The 14,756-nt window shown below is 43.0% G+C and overlaps 1 protein-coding gene across 2 annotated transcripts in view; it reads right to left on the reverse strand.

Moving 5' to 3' along the window:
- Positions 1-14,756, reverse strand: part of LOC143806804 (organic anion transporter 3-like) — a 98,080-nt gene that overhangs the window by 50,879 nt on the left and 32,445 nt on the right. For both annotated transcript variants that reach the window (XM_077287732.1, XM_077287730.1), the window contains 2 exons: positions 5,324-5,478; positions 1,323-1,491 (listed from right to left, as the gene is read on the reverse strand). In XM_077287732.1, the coding sequence (XP_077143847.1) occupies positions 1,323-1,491; positions 5,324-5,478 (324 nt within the window). The remainder of the gene's footprint in view (positions 1-1,322; positions 1,492-5,323; positions 5,479-14,756) is intronic.

A 14,756-nucleotide genomic window follows, 5' to 3' on the forward strand; every position in this document is an offset into this window, starting at 1 on the left:
GATCACACCAAATATTGATTATATTTAAATTTCTCTTTCATTTGTTTTATATTTTGTTAATTGGCAAAAATTAACTGTTAACCCTTCTATCTTCGAAAGCATTTTTACTTTGCAGCATCTTCCATACCAGCTGAAAAATTTTGCACAGTACAGTATGTAACGGGGACCTGTTCTTTAACTGAACATTTGTTTTATCAGTGACAATCTTCAATCAAATCTTAAACCTGTAAGATTATTCTTTTTGAAACAGTAATGTTCAATCGTGATTTGTATTGTGCATGCAAATTAACTGCATATTACTTATGTAAACCAATTTTGATAACAATGCACAGTCAACCTCCATATAGTGTCTGTGCCCATACAGGAAATTACTAATAAGCAAGTCTCGTGCAAACAATAAACAATAGCCCCTACATAGAAAACTTTGCATAACCAGGATCAAAATAAAATTAATTCATTTTATTAGACATAATCACAAAACAATACATACATAATACTACTGTGGGATTCAATGATGGGTACAACTAGCAGGAGCCACAGGTCACAGGCAAATGCTATGCAATCTAATCATATTCACTCCCTATATTAACCTTGGAGCGTATATACAGCGGGTCCATAACATAAGGACACAATATCACTGTGCTGGTAAATAACATCCAGCAAAAAGAGCACCATAAGGGTTAAAAGGGAAACACCAAAGATATTTGCTGCATATTTACCTAAGACCAGCGGCGCCACCACCCCTACGTGCGTTTTGGCGTGCGTGCCTTCTTCCGGCATCACGCACGCCGAAACGCGCATAGGGGTGGTGGTGCCGCTGGTCTTAGGTAAATATGCAGCAAATATCTTTGGTGTTTCCCTTTTAACCCTTATGGTGCTCTTTTTGCTGGATGTTATTTACCAGCACAGTGATATTGTGTCCTTATGTTATGGACCCGCTGTATATACGCTCCAAGGTTAATATAGGGAGTGAATATGATTAGATTGCATAGCATTTGCCTGTGACCTGTGGCTCCTGCTAGTTGTACCCATCATTGAATCCCACAGTAGTATTATGTATGTATTGTTTTGTGATTATGTCTAATAAAATTAATTCATTTTATTTTGATCCTGGTTATGCAAATTTTTCTATGTGGGGCTATATATTACTTATAATGTATATACCTCGCTGTAATAAAATTTGACAGATAGATCTATAATGTAAAGAAGGATGGATTCTGTTTTATTGTATGACTTTGGTGTTCTAAAATATATTTTTTACATCATTCACCTACTGTATATTATTGCCTAGATAATTCTATGAAACTGAAACCATTACCTACCATGCCAGAATCGAGAATATGAAGTAGGGTAAAGAGAGTGCTAGCTGCAGCCAGCGCCAGTCTGTTATAACATAAGCCACTCCTGGCAGAATGATTTGTCCTAAAGTTAGACAGGTTCCTTGAATAACTGGCACAATTACAAGATATTTCTTTGGAATCCATTCCATAGCTGCAAGAGATGAGAGCATCAGTGATTGTGACCTACAGTGGGTACGGAAAATATTCAGACTCCTTTTAATTTTTCACTCTTTGTTTCATTGCAGCCATTTGGTAAATTCAAAAAAAGTTCTTTTTTTTCTCATTAATATACGCTCTGCACCCCATCTTGACTGAAAGAAAAATACAAATGTAAAAATGTATATAAAAACAGAAAAACTAAAATATCACATGGTCATAAGTATTCAGACCCTTTGCTCAGTATTGCGTAGAAGCACCTTTTGAGCTAGTACAGCCACGAGTCTTCTTGGGAATGATGCAACAAGTTTTTCCCACATAGATCCTCTCCATTTGTCAGTTTGGATGGTGGACAGCCATTTTTCAGGTCTCTCCAGAGATGCTCAATTGGGTTTAGGTCAGGGCTCTCGCTGGGCCAGTCTAGAATGGTCACAGAGTTGTTCTGAAGCCCCTACTTTGTTATTTTAGCTGTGTGCTTAGGGTTATTGTCTTGTTGGAAGACGAACCTTCGACGAGGTCTGAGGTCCAAAGTACTCTGGAAGAGGTTTTCATCCAGGATATCTCTGTACTTGGCCACATTCATGTTTCCTTCAATGACAACCAGTCATCCTGACCCTGCAGCTGAAAAACACCCCCAATAGCATGATGCTGCCACCATGTTTCACTGTTGGGATTGTATTGGGCAGGTGATGAGCAGTGCCTGGTTTTCTCCACACATACCGCTTAGAATTATCACCAAAATGGTCCATCTTCGTCTCATCAGACCAGAGAATCTTATTTCTCATAGTCTGGGAGTCCTTCATGTGTTTTTTAGCAAACTATGCGGGCTTTCATATGTCTTGCACTGAGGAGAGGCTTCCGTCGGGCCACTCTGCCGTAAAGGCCCGACTGGTGGAGGGCTGCAGTGGTAGTTGACTTTGTGGAACGTTCTCCTATCTCCCTACTGCATCTCTGGAGCTCAGCCACAGTGATCTTGGGGTTCTTCTTTACCTCTCCCACCAAGGCTCTTCTCTCATGACTGCTCAGTTTGGCTGGACAGCCAGGTCTAGGAAGACTTCTGGTGGTCCCGAACTTCTTCCACTTAAGGATTATGGAGGCCACTGTGCCCTTAGGACCCTGAGTACTGCAGAAATTCTGTTGTAACCTTGGCCAGATCTGTGCCTTGCCATAATTCTGTTTCTGAGCTCCTTGGCCAGTTCCTTTGACCTCATGATTCCCATTTTGTCTGACATGCACTGTGAGCTGTGAGGTCTTATATAGACAGCTGTGCGCCTTTCCAAATCAAGTCCTATCAGTTTAATTAAACACAGCTGGACTCCAATGAAGGAGTAGAACCATCACGAGGAGGATCACAAGGAAATGGAGAGCATTAAATATGAGTGTCTGAGCAAAGGGTCTGAATACTTACGACCATGTGATATTTCAGTTTTTCTTTATTAAATTTGCAAAAATTACTACATTTCTGGGTTTTTTTTAGTCAAGGTGGGGTGCAGAGTGTTCATTAAAATGAACTTTTTTTTATTTTACCATATGGCTGCAATTAAACAAAGAGTGAATAATTTAGAAGGATCTGAATACTTTCCGTACCCACTGTATGTCTATATTACTTCAACTATTTCTACCAGCATGACTTTCTCCACGTCTCCCCCCCTCCACATGCCTCTTAAACTGATCATTTGTGCTAAAAAAACAAAAAAACAAAACACAACAATTTATGTTGATCAAGACATTTGCTAGCTCAGTGAGGGATTAAGTTACAGCTGCCTGTTGAATACCTTGGTAAGGCAAAAAGGAAGGAGGAGCAGACAAAAACAGAAGCAGGGAGACAAACAGACCATGCTACTGAATTTTAATAAGTGTCTTATTTCACCCCAGAGCTGGATTCATCACTACACTGCTCAGTGCTCAGTATAACATTATTTATGATGTGACTGCCTACAGAAAATATGCAAAACTAATTCAAAGTAAAATCTAAATTTGATAGGAAAGGTCATGCATAAAATCAATTTAAAAAGAAAGACCAAATAAAAAACAGTGACTTAGTGACATCAGTGTAAAGGTGTAATCAAAGGAAGTACGGTATATAGTTTCAGAACTGTTAGCACCATGTATGCTGAAAATGCTCAAAAGTTAACTCTGCTCAAACAGAGGCTACTAGTATAGTGGTGATAATACTAATATGTAAATCGATAACAAGTGAAAATCACGTAGGAACAATAATTACCCACTCGTCTAGATTGAGGATTGTACCCCAACACACGTTTTGCGTCCTACTTTGATGGCATTTCCCCTTGGACATTTTGCCTTTTTAACAAAGTAGAGGTTCCCTTTAAGGGCCATGCACATTTACTCATTATTTCATCAATCTAGAGGGTGGGTAACTATTGTTCTTATGTGTTCCCCTTGACAAAGTAGGAGGCGAAACATGTGCCTAAGTGCTGTAATCAATCTAAAGCATGGGTTATTATTGTACATACGCGATTGTTACTTACAAGGTATTTGGATATTATATTGGTATTATAGTGCTGTTATTACTCACTATATTAGTATTCTCTAACTGTTTGAGCCAGAATATCACGTTTGAGCATTTTCAGCATATATTGTATTAAAAGCAGGCCAGAAACTATTGTATATGCTTCATGCAGTTATACCTCTGTATTGATTTCCTTATATCAATTTTGTATTATTTTTTTTTCTTTTTAATCAATGCCATACAAGTAATCTAATAAAATGTATATTTCTATAGTTCCCTTTGAATAAGTGTTGTACATTTTCTGTAGTGTATACATAATTGAATTGGTACAAGCAAGGATATACTGTGTGTTTGTAAGTGGGTAATGTTCTTTGGAACAAGTGCTACACACAGAAAGGACAGCAGGAATCCTTCACGTCTGTGTATGAAGGACATCATACTAGCTAGTTTCCACTCACTAGCTCAGAGACAATCACAAATATCAAGAAAACTAAAGTGATTTTCATAGGACTTGTTTGGAGTGATATACTATCTGAAATATAAGCCTTAATTATGTGGCTAGGAGCAGATTTCCTTCTTTTAATCTATCATTATATGAAATAGAATTTAGAAAATAGATTTTTTACAACCTGACTGTTTTCAGGGCACTATAGGTTCATAAAGGGACCACTCTGATATTGCACCCACTGCCAACTGATTGCTGCTCTGTCTCCTGGGACAATAAGGAAGATTACAGTAGGATCGACTCTACAGTAGGATCAACCATTGTAATATCTCCTTTGTATATGTAGCATATTACCATGTGCGGATCTGTGCTAGCAATTGTTTAGTTTGTTTGATTTGTTTATTTTATTGTCATATTTCGCTCTTGATATTTGTTGTTATATACACACAAAAATCAAAAAATATTGTGAAAGTAAAGATATTATCCATTTTTATGTTTCTCTCCAAAGACGACATTTTTCAAATAATCCTCCAATACTCAGTGCCTACCAAAAGCACTATGTTGGAGAAGAAGTGCGGAAGTTCAAGGAGCCATGACCATTGGAACGTATGGTATCCGCATATTCCAAAGTGCAGCCCTGTGCAAGAGTATTTTTAACATAGAAATTAATATACTGCAAATAGATCCATACAACACCTTCTATGGCATTCATATACCCTAATTGTTAATATAACATCATAAGTGTAGCTCTCCTTAAAAAAAAAAAAAAAATCACAAAGATTTTAAGATAGTGAAATGTGAAGAAAAATAAGGGAATACTTGATACTTGGAATACAGTTTTAAGCCCGTCTAATTTTAAAATTTATCAGATTTTGAGAAATTGCACAACACAAGTGAATAACAACTCACTTAGACTGAGGTCATTAATGACGAGGCCACAAATCCCCATGCCAGTCATGAAGCGAAAGACACAAAAGGCAGCAAAATTAGGTGAGAACGCTGCACCTGTTCCCATAGATGCTATCTTCAAAAGACAACACAGGACCACCGTCCGACGTCCAAACCTGCAGTGTATGAGAAGAAAAAATATTTTTATTGTATTTTAGAATGTGAATTTGTGTAATATACAGTACAGACCAAAAGTTTGGACACACCTTCTCATTTAAAGATTTTTCTGTATTTTCATGACTATGAAAATTGTACATTCACACTAAAGGCATCAAAACTATGAATTAACACATGTGGAATTATATACTTAACAAAAAAGTGTGAAACAACTGAAATTGTGTCTTATATTCTAGGTTATTCAAAGTAGCCACCTTTTGCTTTGATGACTGCTTTGCACACTCTTGGCATTCTCTTGATTAGCTTCAAGAGGTAGTCACCGGGAATGGTCTTCCAACAATCTTGAAGGAGTTCCCAGAGATGCTTAGCACTTGTTGGCCCTTTTGCCTTCACTCTGCGGTCCAGCTCACCCCAAACCATCTCGATTGTGTTCAGGTCTGGTGACTGGAGGCCAGGTCATCTGGCGTAGCACCCCATCACTCTCCTTCTTGGTCAAATAGCCCTTATACAGCCTAGAGTTGTGTTTGGGGTCATTATCCTGTTGAAAAATAAATGGTCCAACTAAACTCAAACCGGATGGAATAGCATGCCGCTGCGGTAGCCACGCTGGTTCAGTATGCCTTCAATTTTGAATAAATCCCCAACAATGTCACCAGAAAAGCACCCCCACACCATCACACCTCCTCCTCCATGCTTCACGGTGGGAACCAGGCATGTAGAGTTCATCCGTTCACCTTTTCTGCGTCGCACAAAGACACGGTGGTTGGAACCAAAGATCTCAAATTTGGACTCATCAGAACAAAGCACAGATTTCCACTGGTCCAATGTCCATTCCTTGTGTTCTTTAGCCCAAACAAGTCTCCTCTGCTTGTTGCCTGTCCTTAGCAGTGGCTTCCTAGCAGCTATTTTACCATGAAGGCCTGCTGCACAAAGTCTCCTCTTAACAGTTGTTGTAGAGATGTGTCTGCTGCTAGAACTCTGTGTGGCATTGACCTGGTCTCTAATCTGAGCTGCTGTTAACCTGCGATTTCTGAGGCTGGTGACTCGGATAAACTTATCCTCAGAAGCAGAGGTGACTCTTGGTCTTCCTGTCCTGGGGCGGTCCTCATGTGAGCCAGTTTCTTTGTAGTGCTTGATGGTTTTTGCCACTGCACTTGGGGACACTTTCAAAGTTTGCCCAATTTTTCTGACTGACCTTCATTTCTTAAAGTAATGATGGCCACTCATTTTTATTTACTTAGAATTTGTATTATGGCAAGAAAAAAACAGCTAACAGTCTATTCAGTAGGACTATCAGCTGTGTATCAACCTGACTTCTGCACAACACAACTGATGGTCCCAACCCTATTTATAAGGCAAGAAATCCCACTTATTAAACCTGACAGGGCACATTTGTGAATTGAAAACCATTCCCGGTGACTACCTCTTGAAGCTCATCAAGAGAATGCCAAGAGTGTGCAAAGCACTCATCAAAGCAAAAGGTGGCTACTTTGAAGAACCTAGAATATAAGACATAATTTCAGTTGTTTCACACTTTTTTGTTAAGTATATAATTCCACATGTGTTAATTCATAGTTTTGATGCCTTCAGTGTGAATGATTTTTAATCGCAGCTTTCATGCGTCTTGGCATGTTTTCCACCAGTCTTTCACACTGCTTCTGGCGCAAAAATGTAAGCAGTTCTTTGTTGGCTTGTGACTATCCATCATCCTCTTGATTACATTCCAGAGGTTTTCAATGAGGTTCAGGTCTGGAGATTGGGCTGCCCATGACAGGGTTTTGATGTGGTGGTCTGTTAATTTTTGCCAGAGTTGTATATAAAATTGTTCCAGGAAATGTAGTAATTCTCCCAGAAAATTATTGCAATTACACCTGTTTTGTTAAACACATGTTTAGCTCCTTCGTATATATGGGAACACAAAAAGTAGGCAAATTGGACAAAATTTCACACACAATCCCAAAAACGGGCTGGACAAAATAGTTGACAACTTTCCAAAATTGTTTCAAGCATGCGATACTTGTTCAAAGTCACCTGTGGCAAGTAACTGGTGTGGGCAATATGAAAATCACACCTGAAACCAGATTAAATGGGGAGAAAATTAACTCAATCTTTGCATTGTGTGAGTGTGCCACACTAAGCGTGCAGAACAGAAAGGAGATGAGAACTGTCTGAGGACTTCAGATTGTTGATATTTTTCAACATTTTTGGTTCTGAAGGTTACCAGTCCATCTCCAGAGATCTTGATGTTCTTTTGTCCACGGTGTGCAACATAATCAAGAAGTTTACAACCCATGCCACTGTAGCTACTCTCCCAGGACAATGATGGTGGAGAAAATCTGATGGAATGTTGCAAAGCAAGATAGTCTGGATGGAGGATAAGCAGCGCAATCAAGTTCCAAAGAAATTTAAGCTGTCCTGCAGGCTCAGGGTGCATCGCTGTCAGCGCAAACTATGCATTGATATTGGAATGAAATGCAATGGCAGAAGACACTGGAGGACCCCACTGCTGACACGGAGACAAAAAGCTAGAATGTGGTTTGCCAAAATGTGTATGAGTAAGCCAAAATCATTCTGGAAAGTGTCTTGTGGACAGATGAAACCAATATAGAGCTTTTTGGTAAGGCACATAATTCCACTGTTTCCGAAAACGGAATGAGACCTATAAAGAATAGAACAGTACCTACAGTCAACTATGATGGAGGTTCAAAGATATTTTAGGGTTGCTTTGCGGCCTCTGTGTGCAAGGAATCTTGAAATCTTAAGATTAACCACAGGATTTTGGGTCACAATGTAGTGGGAAGTGTCAGAAAGCTGGGTATTGATATTAAGTTGAGGGCGCCAACACTTTTGTCAGGCCCATTTTTGGGGTTTTGGGTGAAATCATGTCCAATTTGACTTTTTTCCATCTGTTTTTGGTGTTGTTTTAATACACACAAAGGAAATAAACACGTGTATAACAAAACATGCTGTAGCATAGCGACTGGTCATGTGAATGATGGATGGTATGTATCGCAGAGGAGGGTGGTCCTGTGATGGAAGCCTGGGTATGTTTTGCTCAAGCAGATCTACTGCTAAGGGGTTTGTTTACATTGGGAAGGCTTCCAGGTGATTGGAGAGATGGGTGGGTTCAGTCACCTACAAACCCAGCCAAAGAGGCATGTCTGAACACGTAAGATGGTTTTGTGTGTAAGGACCTGTGGTGATGTCACGCTCACCTGACTGGCCATGTGACAAGTACCTGGGTGTGGTTACACCTATGTAAAGGAGGTGTGTGTAGCACATGGTAAGAGAGATTGAGTGAGTGTGTGAGTGTCTGTCAGGGTGGACACACTTCCGAGTGTCCTGGCAGGACACTGCAGAATGGCCTGTGTGTTGGACGGTTCCAAGTGGGGACGTCCTAGAAGCACACAGAGACCATTCCAGGCTGGAGAGCCTGCGTGCTGGACATAGCACGGACGGTTGGTGTTGGAGACTCCTGGGAGTGGAGTCGTCCTGGAAAGCACCTGGAGACCGTAGACCTGGACGGTCTGTATTGAGGACCTGGGACTGACCTGAAGTCAGTGTGAGGAGTGGAAACTGAGAGGTAACCCCGGACAACGGGATTATAATATACAGCAGAGAAGCCTATCTGCTACGTGAACTGTCTAATGTTTCATGGCTGTAATGAAATGGACTGTACCCTGTCTGGTTTATGAGTTTGAATAAACCATATGGACTGATATGTGTGAGATGTCGTGCCTAAAGTGTTTATCCTGCTGCCAAGTGAGTATCCCCAAGACCCATAGCGGGTGAAACGCTACAATGCATAATGGTAATCGTTTTCTGGGAGAAATGCTTCATTATCTGGAACAATTTTAAGGGTACCAACAATTTTGGACATGATATAGATTATATATACACGTATATTTTTAAAGGAATATTGGAAAACTAAAGTCAGTTCAAAGGCGGCAAATAGATTATTAGATGAGATGGAAGGTTGGAAAAGTTGGGCTTGTTTCAGTAAGAAACAACAACAACAACAACAAAAAAGCCACCTCACAGGCAACCTCATTTATATGAAAAATACATGTATGGCCGATATAAAGGACTGACACATGATCTATTCCATCGGAAAACATTACAAAGAATAACAGGACATTCACTACATGTGGAGAAAAGGTGACTGACTGGTATCGCAGTGCGAAAGGGTTCTTTACAGTTAGAGCAGTCAGACTGTGGAATGCCGACCACAAGAGATAGTAATGGCCGACACTATTTAATTGAATCCATTTAATAAAGAAGTGGATGGTTTTCTCATAATGAATGGTATTGTGGGTTATAAATAATCTAGCGAAATATAATGTGCAATTGATTGAAAAGGTTGAACTTGACGGACCTGGGTCTTTTGTCAACCTATGTAACTATATAGTTAACTATTGCGAAGCACAGTAGCAGATTTTTTTTTAACCCTTTCACATCCAGGTGATATTCCACTTGTTTTTTCCACCCTTTCCCCTTCCCCCCCCCCCCCCCCCCAAGAGCCATAACTTTATTTTTCCAGCCATATGGCCGTATGATGGCTTGTGTTTTGAGGGTCGAGCTGTACTTTTAAACGACACCATTCATTCTGCCCCAGTAGAATGAGTAAGCAGATACCAAACATGTATGGCTTATTTTTTATTTAAGTGGTGAAAAACAATTCAGAAATTTGTCCCAAAAATATTTTGCTTTCGTCGCCATTTTCCGGGATCCATAACGTTTTAATTTTTCAGGATCGGGGGCTGAGTAAGGGCTTATATTTTGTGCACTGAGCTGACACTTTTTACAAATCCGTTTTGGGGGAGAAACAATGTTTTGATCACCTTTAGTGATGAGCGAGTGTACTCGTTGCTCAGGTGTTCCTGAGCACGCTCGGGTGACCTCCGAGTATTTGTTAGTGCTCGGAGATTTCGTTTTCATTCCGGCAGCTGAATGATTTACAGCTATTAGCCAGGCTGATTACATGTGGGGGGTTGCCTGGTTGCTAGGGAATCCCCACACGTAATCAAGCTGTAAATCATTCAGCTGCAGCGATGAAAACTAAATCTCCAAGCACTAACAAATACTCGGAGGTCACCCGAGTGTGCTCGAGAAAACCCGAGCAACGAGTACACTCGCTCATCACTAATCACCTTTTATTGCGGCAACCAAAAAATAATGCTGGCGTTCTAATTTTGTTCTCGTTAAATAGTTTACCGATTGGATTAAATTATTTTATATTTTGATAGATCGCACATTTCTGAACTAAGCGATACCAAATGTGTCATTTCTAGTGTTGAGCGATACCTTCCGATATCGGAAAGTATCGGATTGGATCGTCCGATATCGGATCTCGCCGATACCCGATACCAATGCAAGTCAATGGGACGAAAATATCGGAATTAAAATAAACCCTTTCTTTCCTTGTAGGTTCATTCTACATGAAGGAAAACTACTAAGAATAATGTAGGATGTATTGGGGGAGGTGGCGGAGACATTAAAGGCATAGAGGTTTAGCCCAATCAAATAGAATAGCATGAATTTAAATTTTTTTTAAATACGTTCGGAGTTACAAAGATATTGACTATGTTAAGATTTTTTTTTTATTTTGTCAGATATTGATGTTTCACTATTTCCACGCCCTTCACCTTTTTTTTTTTTTTTTTTTACTTCTCCCACACTTTCTTCTTCATCATCCTCAGCAGCAGCATCTTTGACATCAAGTTCTTCTTCACCTTATTCATCTTCTTCATCTTCTACCTAATTTTTTTTTTTTTGTTACATTCCTCATATTCTTTTTTTTCAACTATTATTCTTCTTCATATTCTACTTCTTCATCATATTTTTATTTGTGACAGGCATTCCTGTAGTTGTTATCTATGAAAGTTTGAAGATTACACCTTCCGTTCTGCCTGTCACAAAAGAGTTACAACAGGATTTGTCCGTGTTCAGTTTGGCCTGTAGCAGCAGGCTTTATCCAGGGGCACCACGAGGAGGAACGGACTCACCCCCATACACTGCTTAGTCTTCTTCTGCTTATAATTTAAATAATATCTTTTGCTCTGATATTTAGTCTTATGCTTAATGTTCTTCTGCTCTTTGTTCTGCAGCCTCTTGTTCTTCTGCTTCTCGGTCTTCCATGTCGTCGTCTCCAGGGTCGTCGTCTCCGGGGTCGTCGCCATCATCGGGGTGGTCTTCAGGGTCATCGTCTCCAGGGTCGTCATCATCTCAGTGGTTGTCGTCTCAGGTGTCGTCGTCATCTTAGGGTCTTGAACTTGGAAATGTAGCAGAAGGTACAAGAAGGCTGAGAAAATGCCGAGAACCAGCTGATGGAACTGGAACTCGGTTACTAAGCAGGAGGTACCCGTGCCAGAAAGCACTACCAAGGACCACCTGACGTTGGTGGAACTCGGATACCCAGAAGGAGGCACCTAAGCCAAAGGCTCTGCCCGGAACCAGCTGACGGTACTGGAACCAGGATGGGGAGCAGAAGGTACAAGAGCAAAAGACACTGCCGAGAACCAGCTGATGGTACTGGAACCCGGATGGGTAGCCGAAGGTCCAAGAGCCAATGGAACTACCGAGGACCAGCTGACGTTACTGGAACCCGGTTACTAAGCAGGAGGTACCCGTGCCTGAAAGCACTACCAAGGACCACCTGACGTTGGTGGAACTCGGATACCCAGAAGGAGGCACCTAAGCCAAAGGCTTCACCCAGAACCAGCTGACGGTACTGGAACCAGGATGGGGACCTATTTAAGCTTGTCTTCCTAGAGCCCCAACTAGCGGTGTTGGAGCAAAGGGTCAGCAGGGGGAGCAGAGTGTAGGCCGAAGCCTGCACTGGAGGCATTTGGAGGTCTGTTGTGACTGTGTGGCGTTTGCAGGACACGATGCCGGCTACACAGCAGGGGAACAGCTGGCGTTGCTGAACCCCACTGACACAGTGGCGAGTGTTTTCTCTGTGCAGCCAGCACTTCCGGGCACCAACTGGCGGTGTTAGAGCCCAGGGACAGCAGGAGGAGCCTAGTGTAGGCCGAAGCCTAATTGAACTAAATTTTAAAGGTAACCTTTAACCCCCCCTCAGGTGTTACAAACTAGAAGAGCCACCTTGTGCAGCAGTAATGCTGCACAAATAAAAGGTTGCTCTTTTAATTTTGCTCCTTGCACACGCTGAATGAAACACGTATAAAATTTAGCCCCTTATACAGTCAAACTGTCTTGGAGGCGGGACTCTCCTTCTTAATGAGACGCAGCACAGCTGTCAAAAATACCACCTTGGTGCTGGGCACAGCCTCCTGAGCGTCGTTTTTTGCCGTACAGGAGTCTGCGCTGTTGTGTTATCCCTTGGCCATGCGCTGTTAGAGCTGTCCGTCTTCTGACATCATTTGATGTCGGCCGGTGCAGTTCGCGATGCCCATGAATCCCAGCCCGCAGTGTCTTTTCATTTATTCACACTGCGGGGCTGGGATTCATGGCCTTGCGCAGTAGATATGTTCGCCTCTCACTCATGTCCTTACACCTGCTTCAGACTGTGCGGCACCAGCTGATCCCTTATCGCATGCCACGGCCATGAAGCCGCACAGTCTGAAGAAGGCGGAAGGAGATGAGTGACAGGCGAAGATATGCTCTGCTCATGCCCATCAATCACACCCTTGCAGTCAAAATAAATCAGACACCGAGGGGCGTTGTGTCAGGCAGGGCGGCCGCACAGGCGCAGCCAGCCTGCCAACCAATGATGTCAGAAGACAGGCAGCGCTACCAAGGGGGTTGCTGCGTGTCATTACAAAGGAAAGTCACACCTCAGGGACGGTTTAATGGTATCAGGGGACACATTTTATACATGTTGAGTTCGACGTGTGCAAGGAGAATATCTTAATGAGCCACCTTGTACAAATGCAGCATTACTGCTGTACAAGGTGGCCGTTATGCATACAAACGCCTGGGGGGGGGGGGGGACACAGGTTCCCTTCAATTTCAGTTGTTGGGTCTGCGTGGTGTTTGCAGGACATGATGCCGGCTACACAGCAGGGGAACAGCTGGCGTTACTGAACCCCACTGACACATTGGCTGGTGTTTTTCTCTGTGCAGCCAGCACTTCCGGGCACCAACTGGCGGTGTTAGAGCCCAGGGACAGCAGGAGGAGCAGAGGGAGCAGAGTGTAGGCCGAAGCCTGCACTGGAGGCAGTTTTAGGTCTGTTGTGTCTGCGTGGCATTTGCAGGACACGATGCCGGCTACACAGCAGGGGAACAGCTGGCGTTGCTGAACCCCACTGACACATTGGCGGGTGTTTTTCTCTGTGCAGCTAGCACTTCCGGGCACCAGTTGGCGGTGTTAGAGCCCAGGGACAGCAGGAGGAGCAGAGTGTAGGCCGAAGCCTGCACTGGAGCAAGTTGAAAGAGAACCTTTAACCCCCCCCCCCAGGCATTTGTTGCTGAAAGAGCCATCTTGTACAGCACTAATGCTGCAAAAGGAAAAGTTGGCTCTTTTAATTATGCTCCTTCAAACGCTGAACTAGACACTTATGAAATGTGTCCCCTCACACCGTAAAACCGTCCCGGAGGTGGGACTTTCCTTTGTAATGTGACGCAGCAGAGCCGTCATTCCTACCCCCTTGGTGTCATGCGTCGCCTGCTCAGCGTTGTTTGATTCTGTCCCGGAGCCTGCGCTGTTATGTTATCCCTTGGCCAGGCACACTTAGCGCTGCCCATCTTCTGACATCATTTGGTGTCAGGCTGGCTGCGCCTGTGCGGCCGCGCTGCCCGAGATCCCGCCTCGCAGTGTCGTCTAATGTAATCCCGCTGCGGGCCTGGGATCCATGGGCGTGCGCAGTGCATATCCTCGCCTCTCACTCCCCTCCCTCCGGCTTCTTCAGACTGTGCAGCGTCACGGCCGTGGCATGCTATTAGTCAGGTCACTGATCAGGTGATGGCGCACAGTCTGAAGGAGGCAGAGGGAGATGATTGAGAGCCTGAGGTGAAGATATGCACTGCGCATGCCCATGGATCCCAGGCCCGCAGTGTGATTAAATCAGAAGACACTGTGAGGCTGGATCTCGGGCAGCGCGGCCGCACAGGCGCAGCCAGCCTGACACCAAATGATGTCAGAAGACGGGCAGCGCTAAGTGTGCCTGGCCAAGGGATAACATAACAGCGCAGGCTCCGGGACAGAATCAAACAACGCTGAGGAGGCGGCGCACGGCGCCAAGGGGGTAGGAATGACGGCTGTGCTGCGTCACATTACAAAGGAAAGTCCCACCTCCGGGACGGTTTAACGGTGTGA

Source organism: Ranitomeya variabilis, chromosome 2, assembly GCF_051348905.1.
Source record: "Ranitomeya variabilis isolate aRanVar5 chromosome 2, aRanVar5.hap1, whole genome shotgun sequence".
NCBI classification, from domain to species: Eukaryota; Metazoa; Chordata; class Amphibia; order Anura; family Dendrobatidae; genus Ranitomeya; species Ranitomeya variabilis.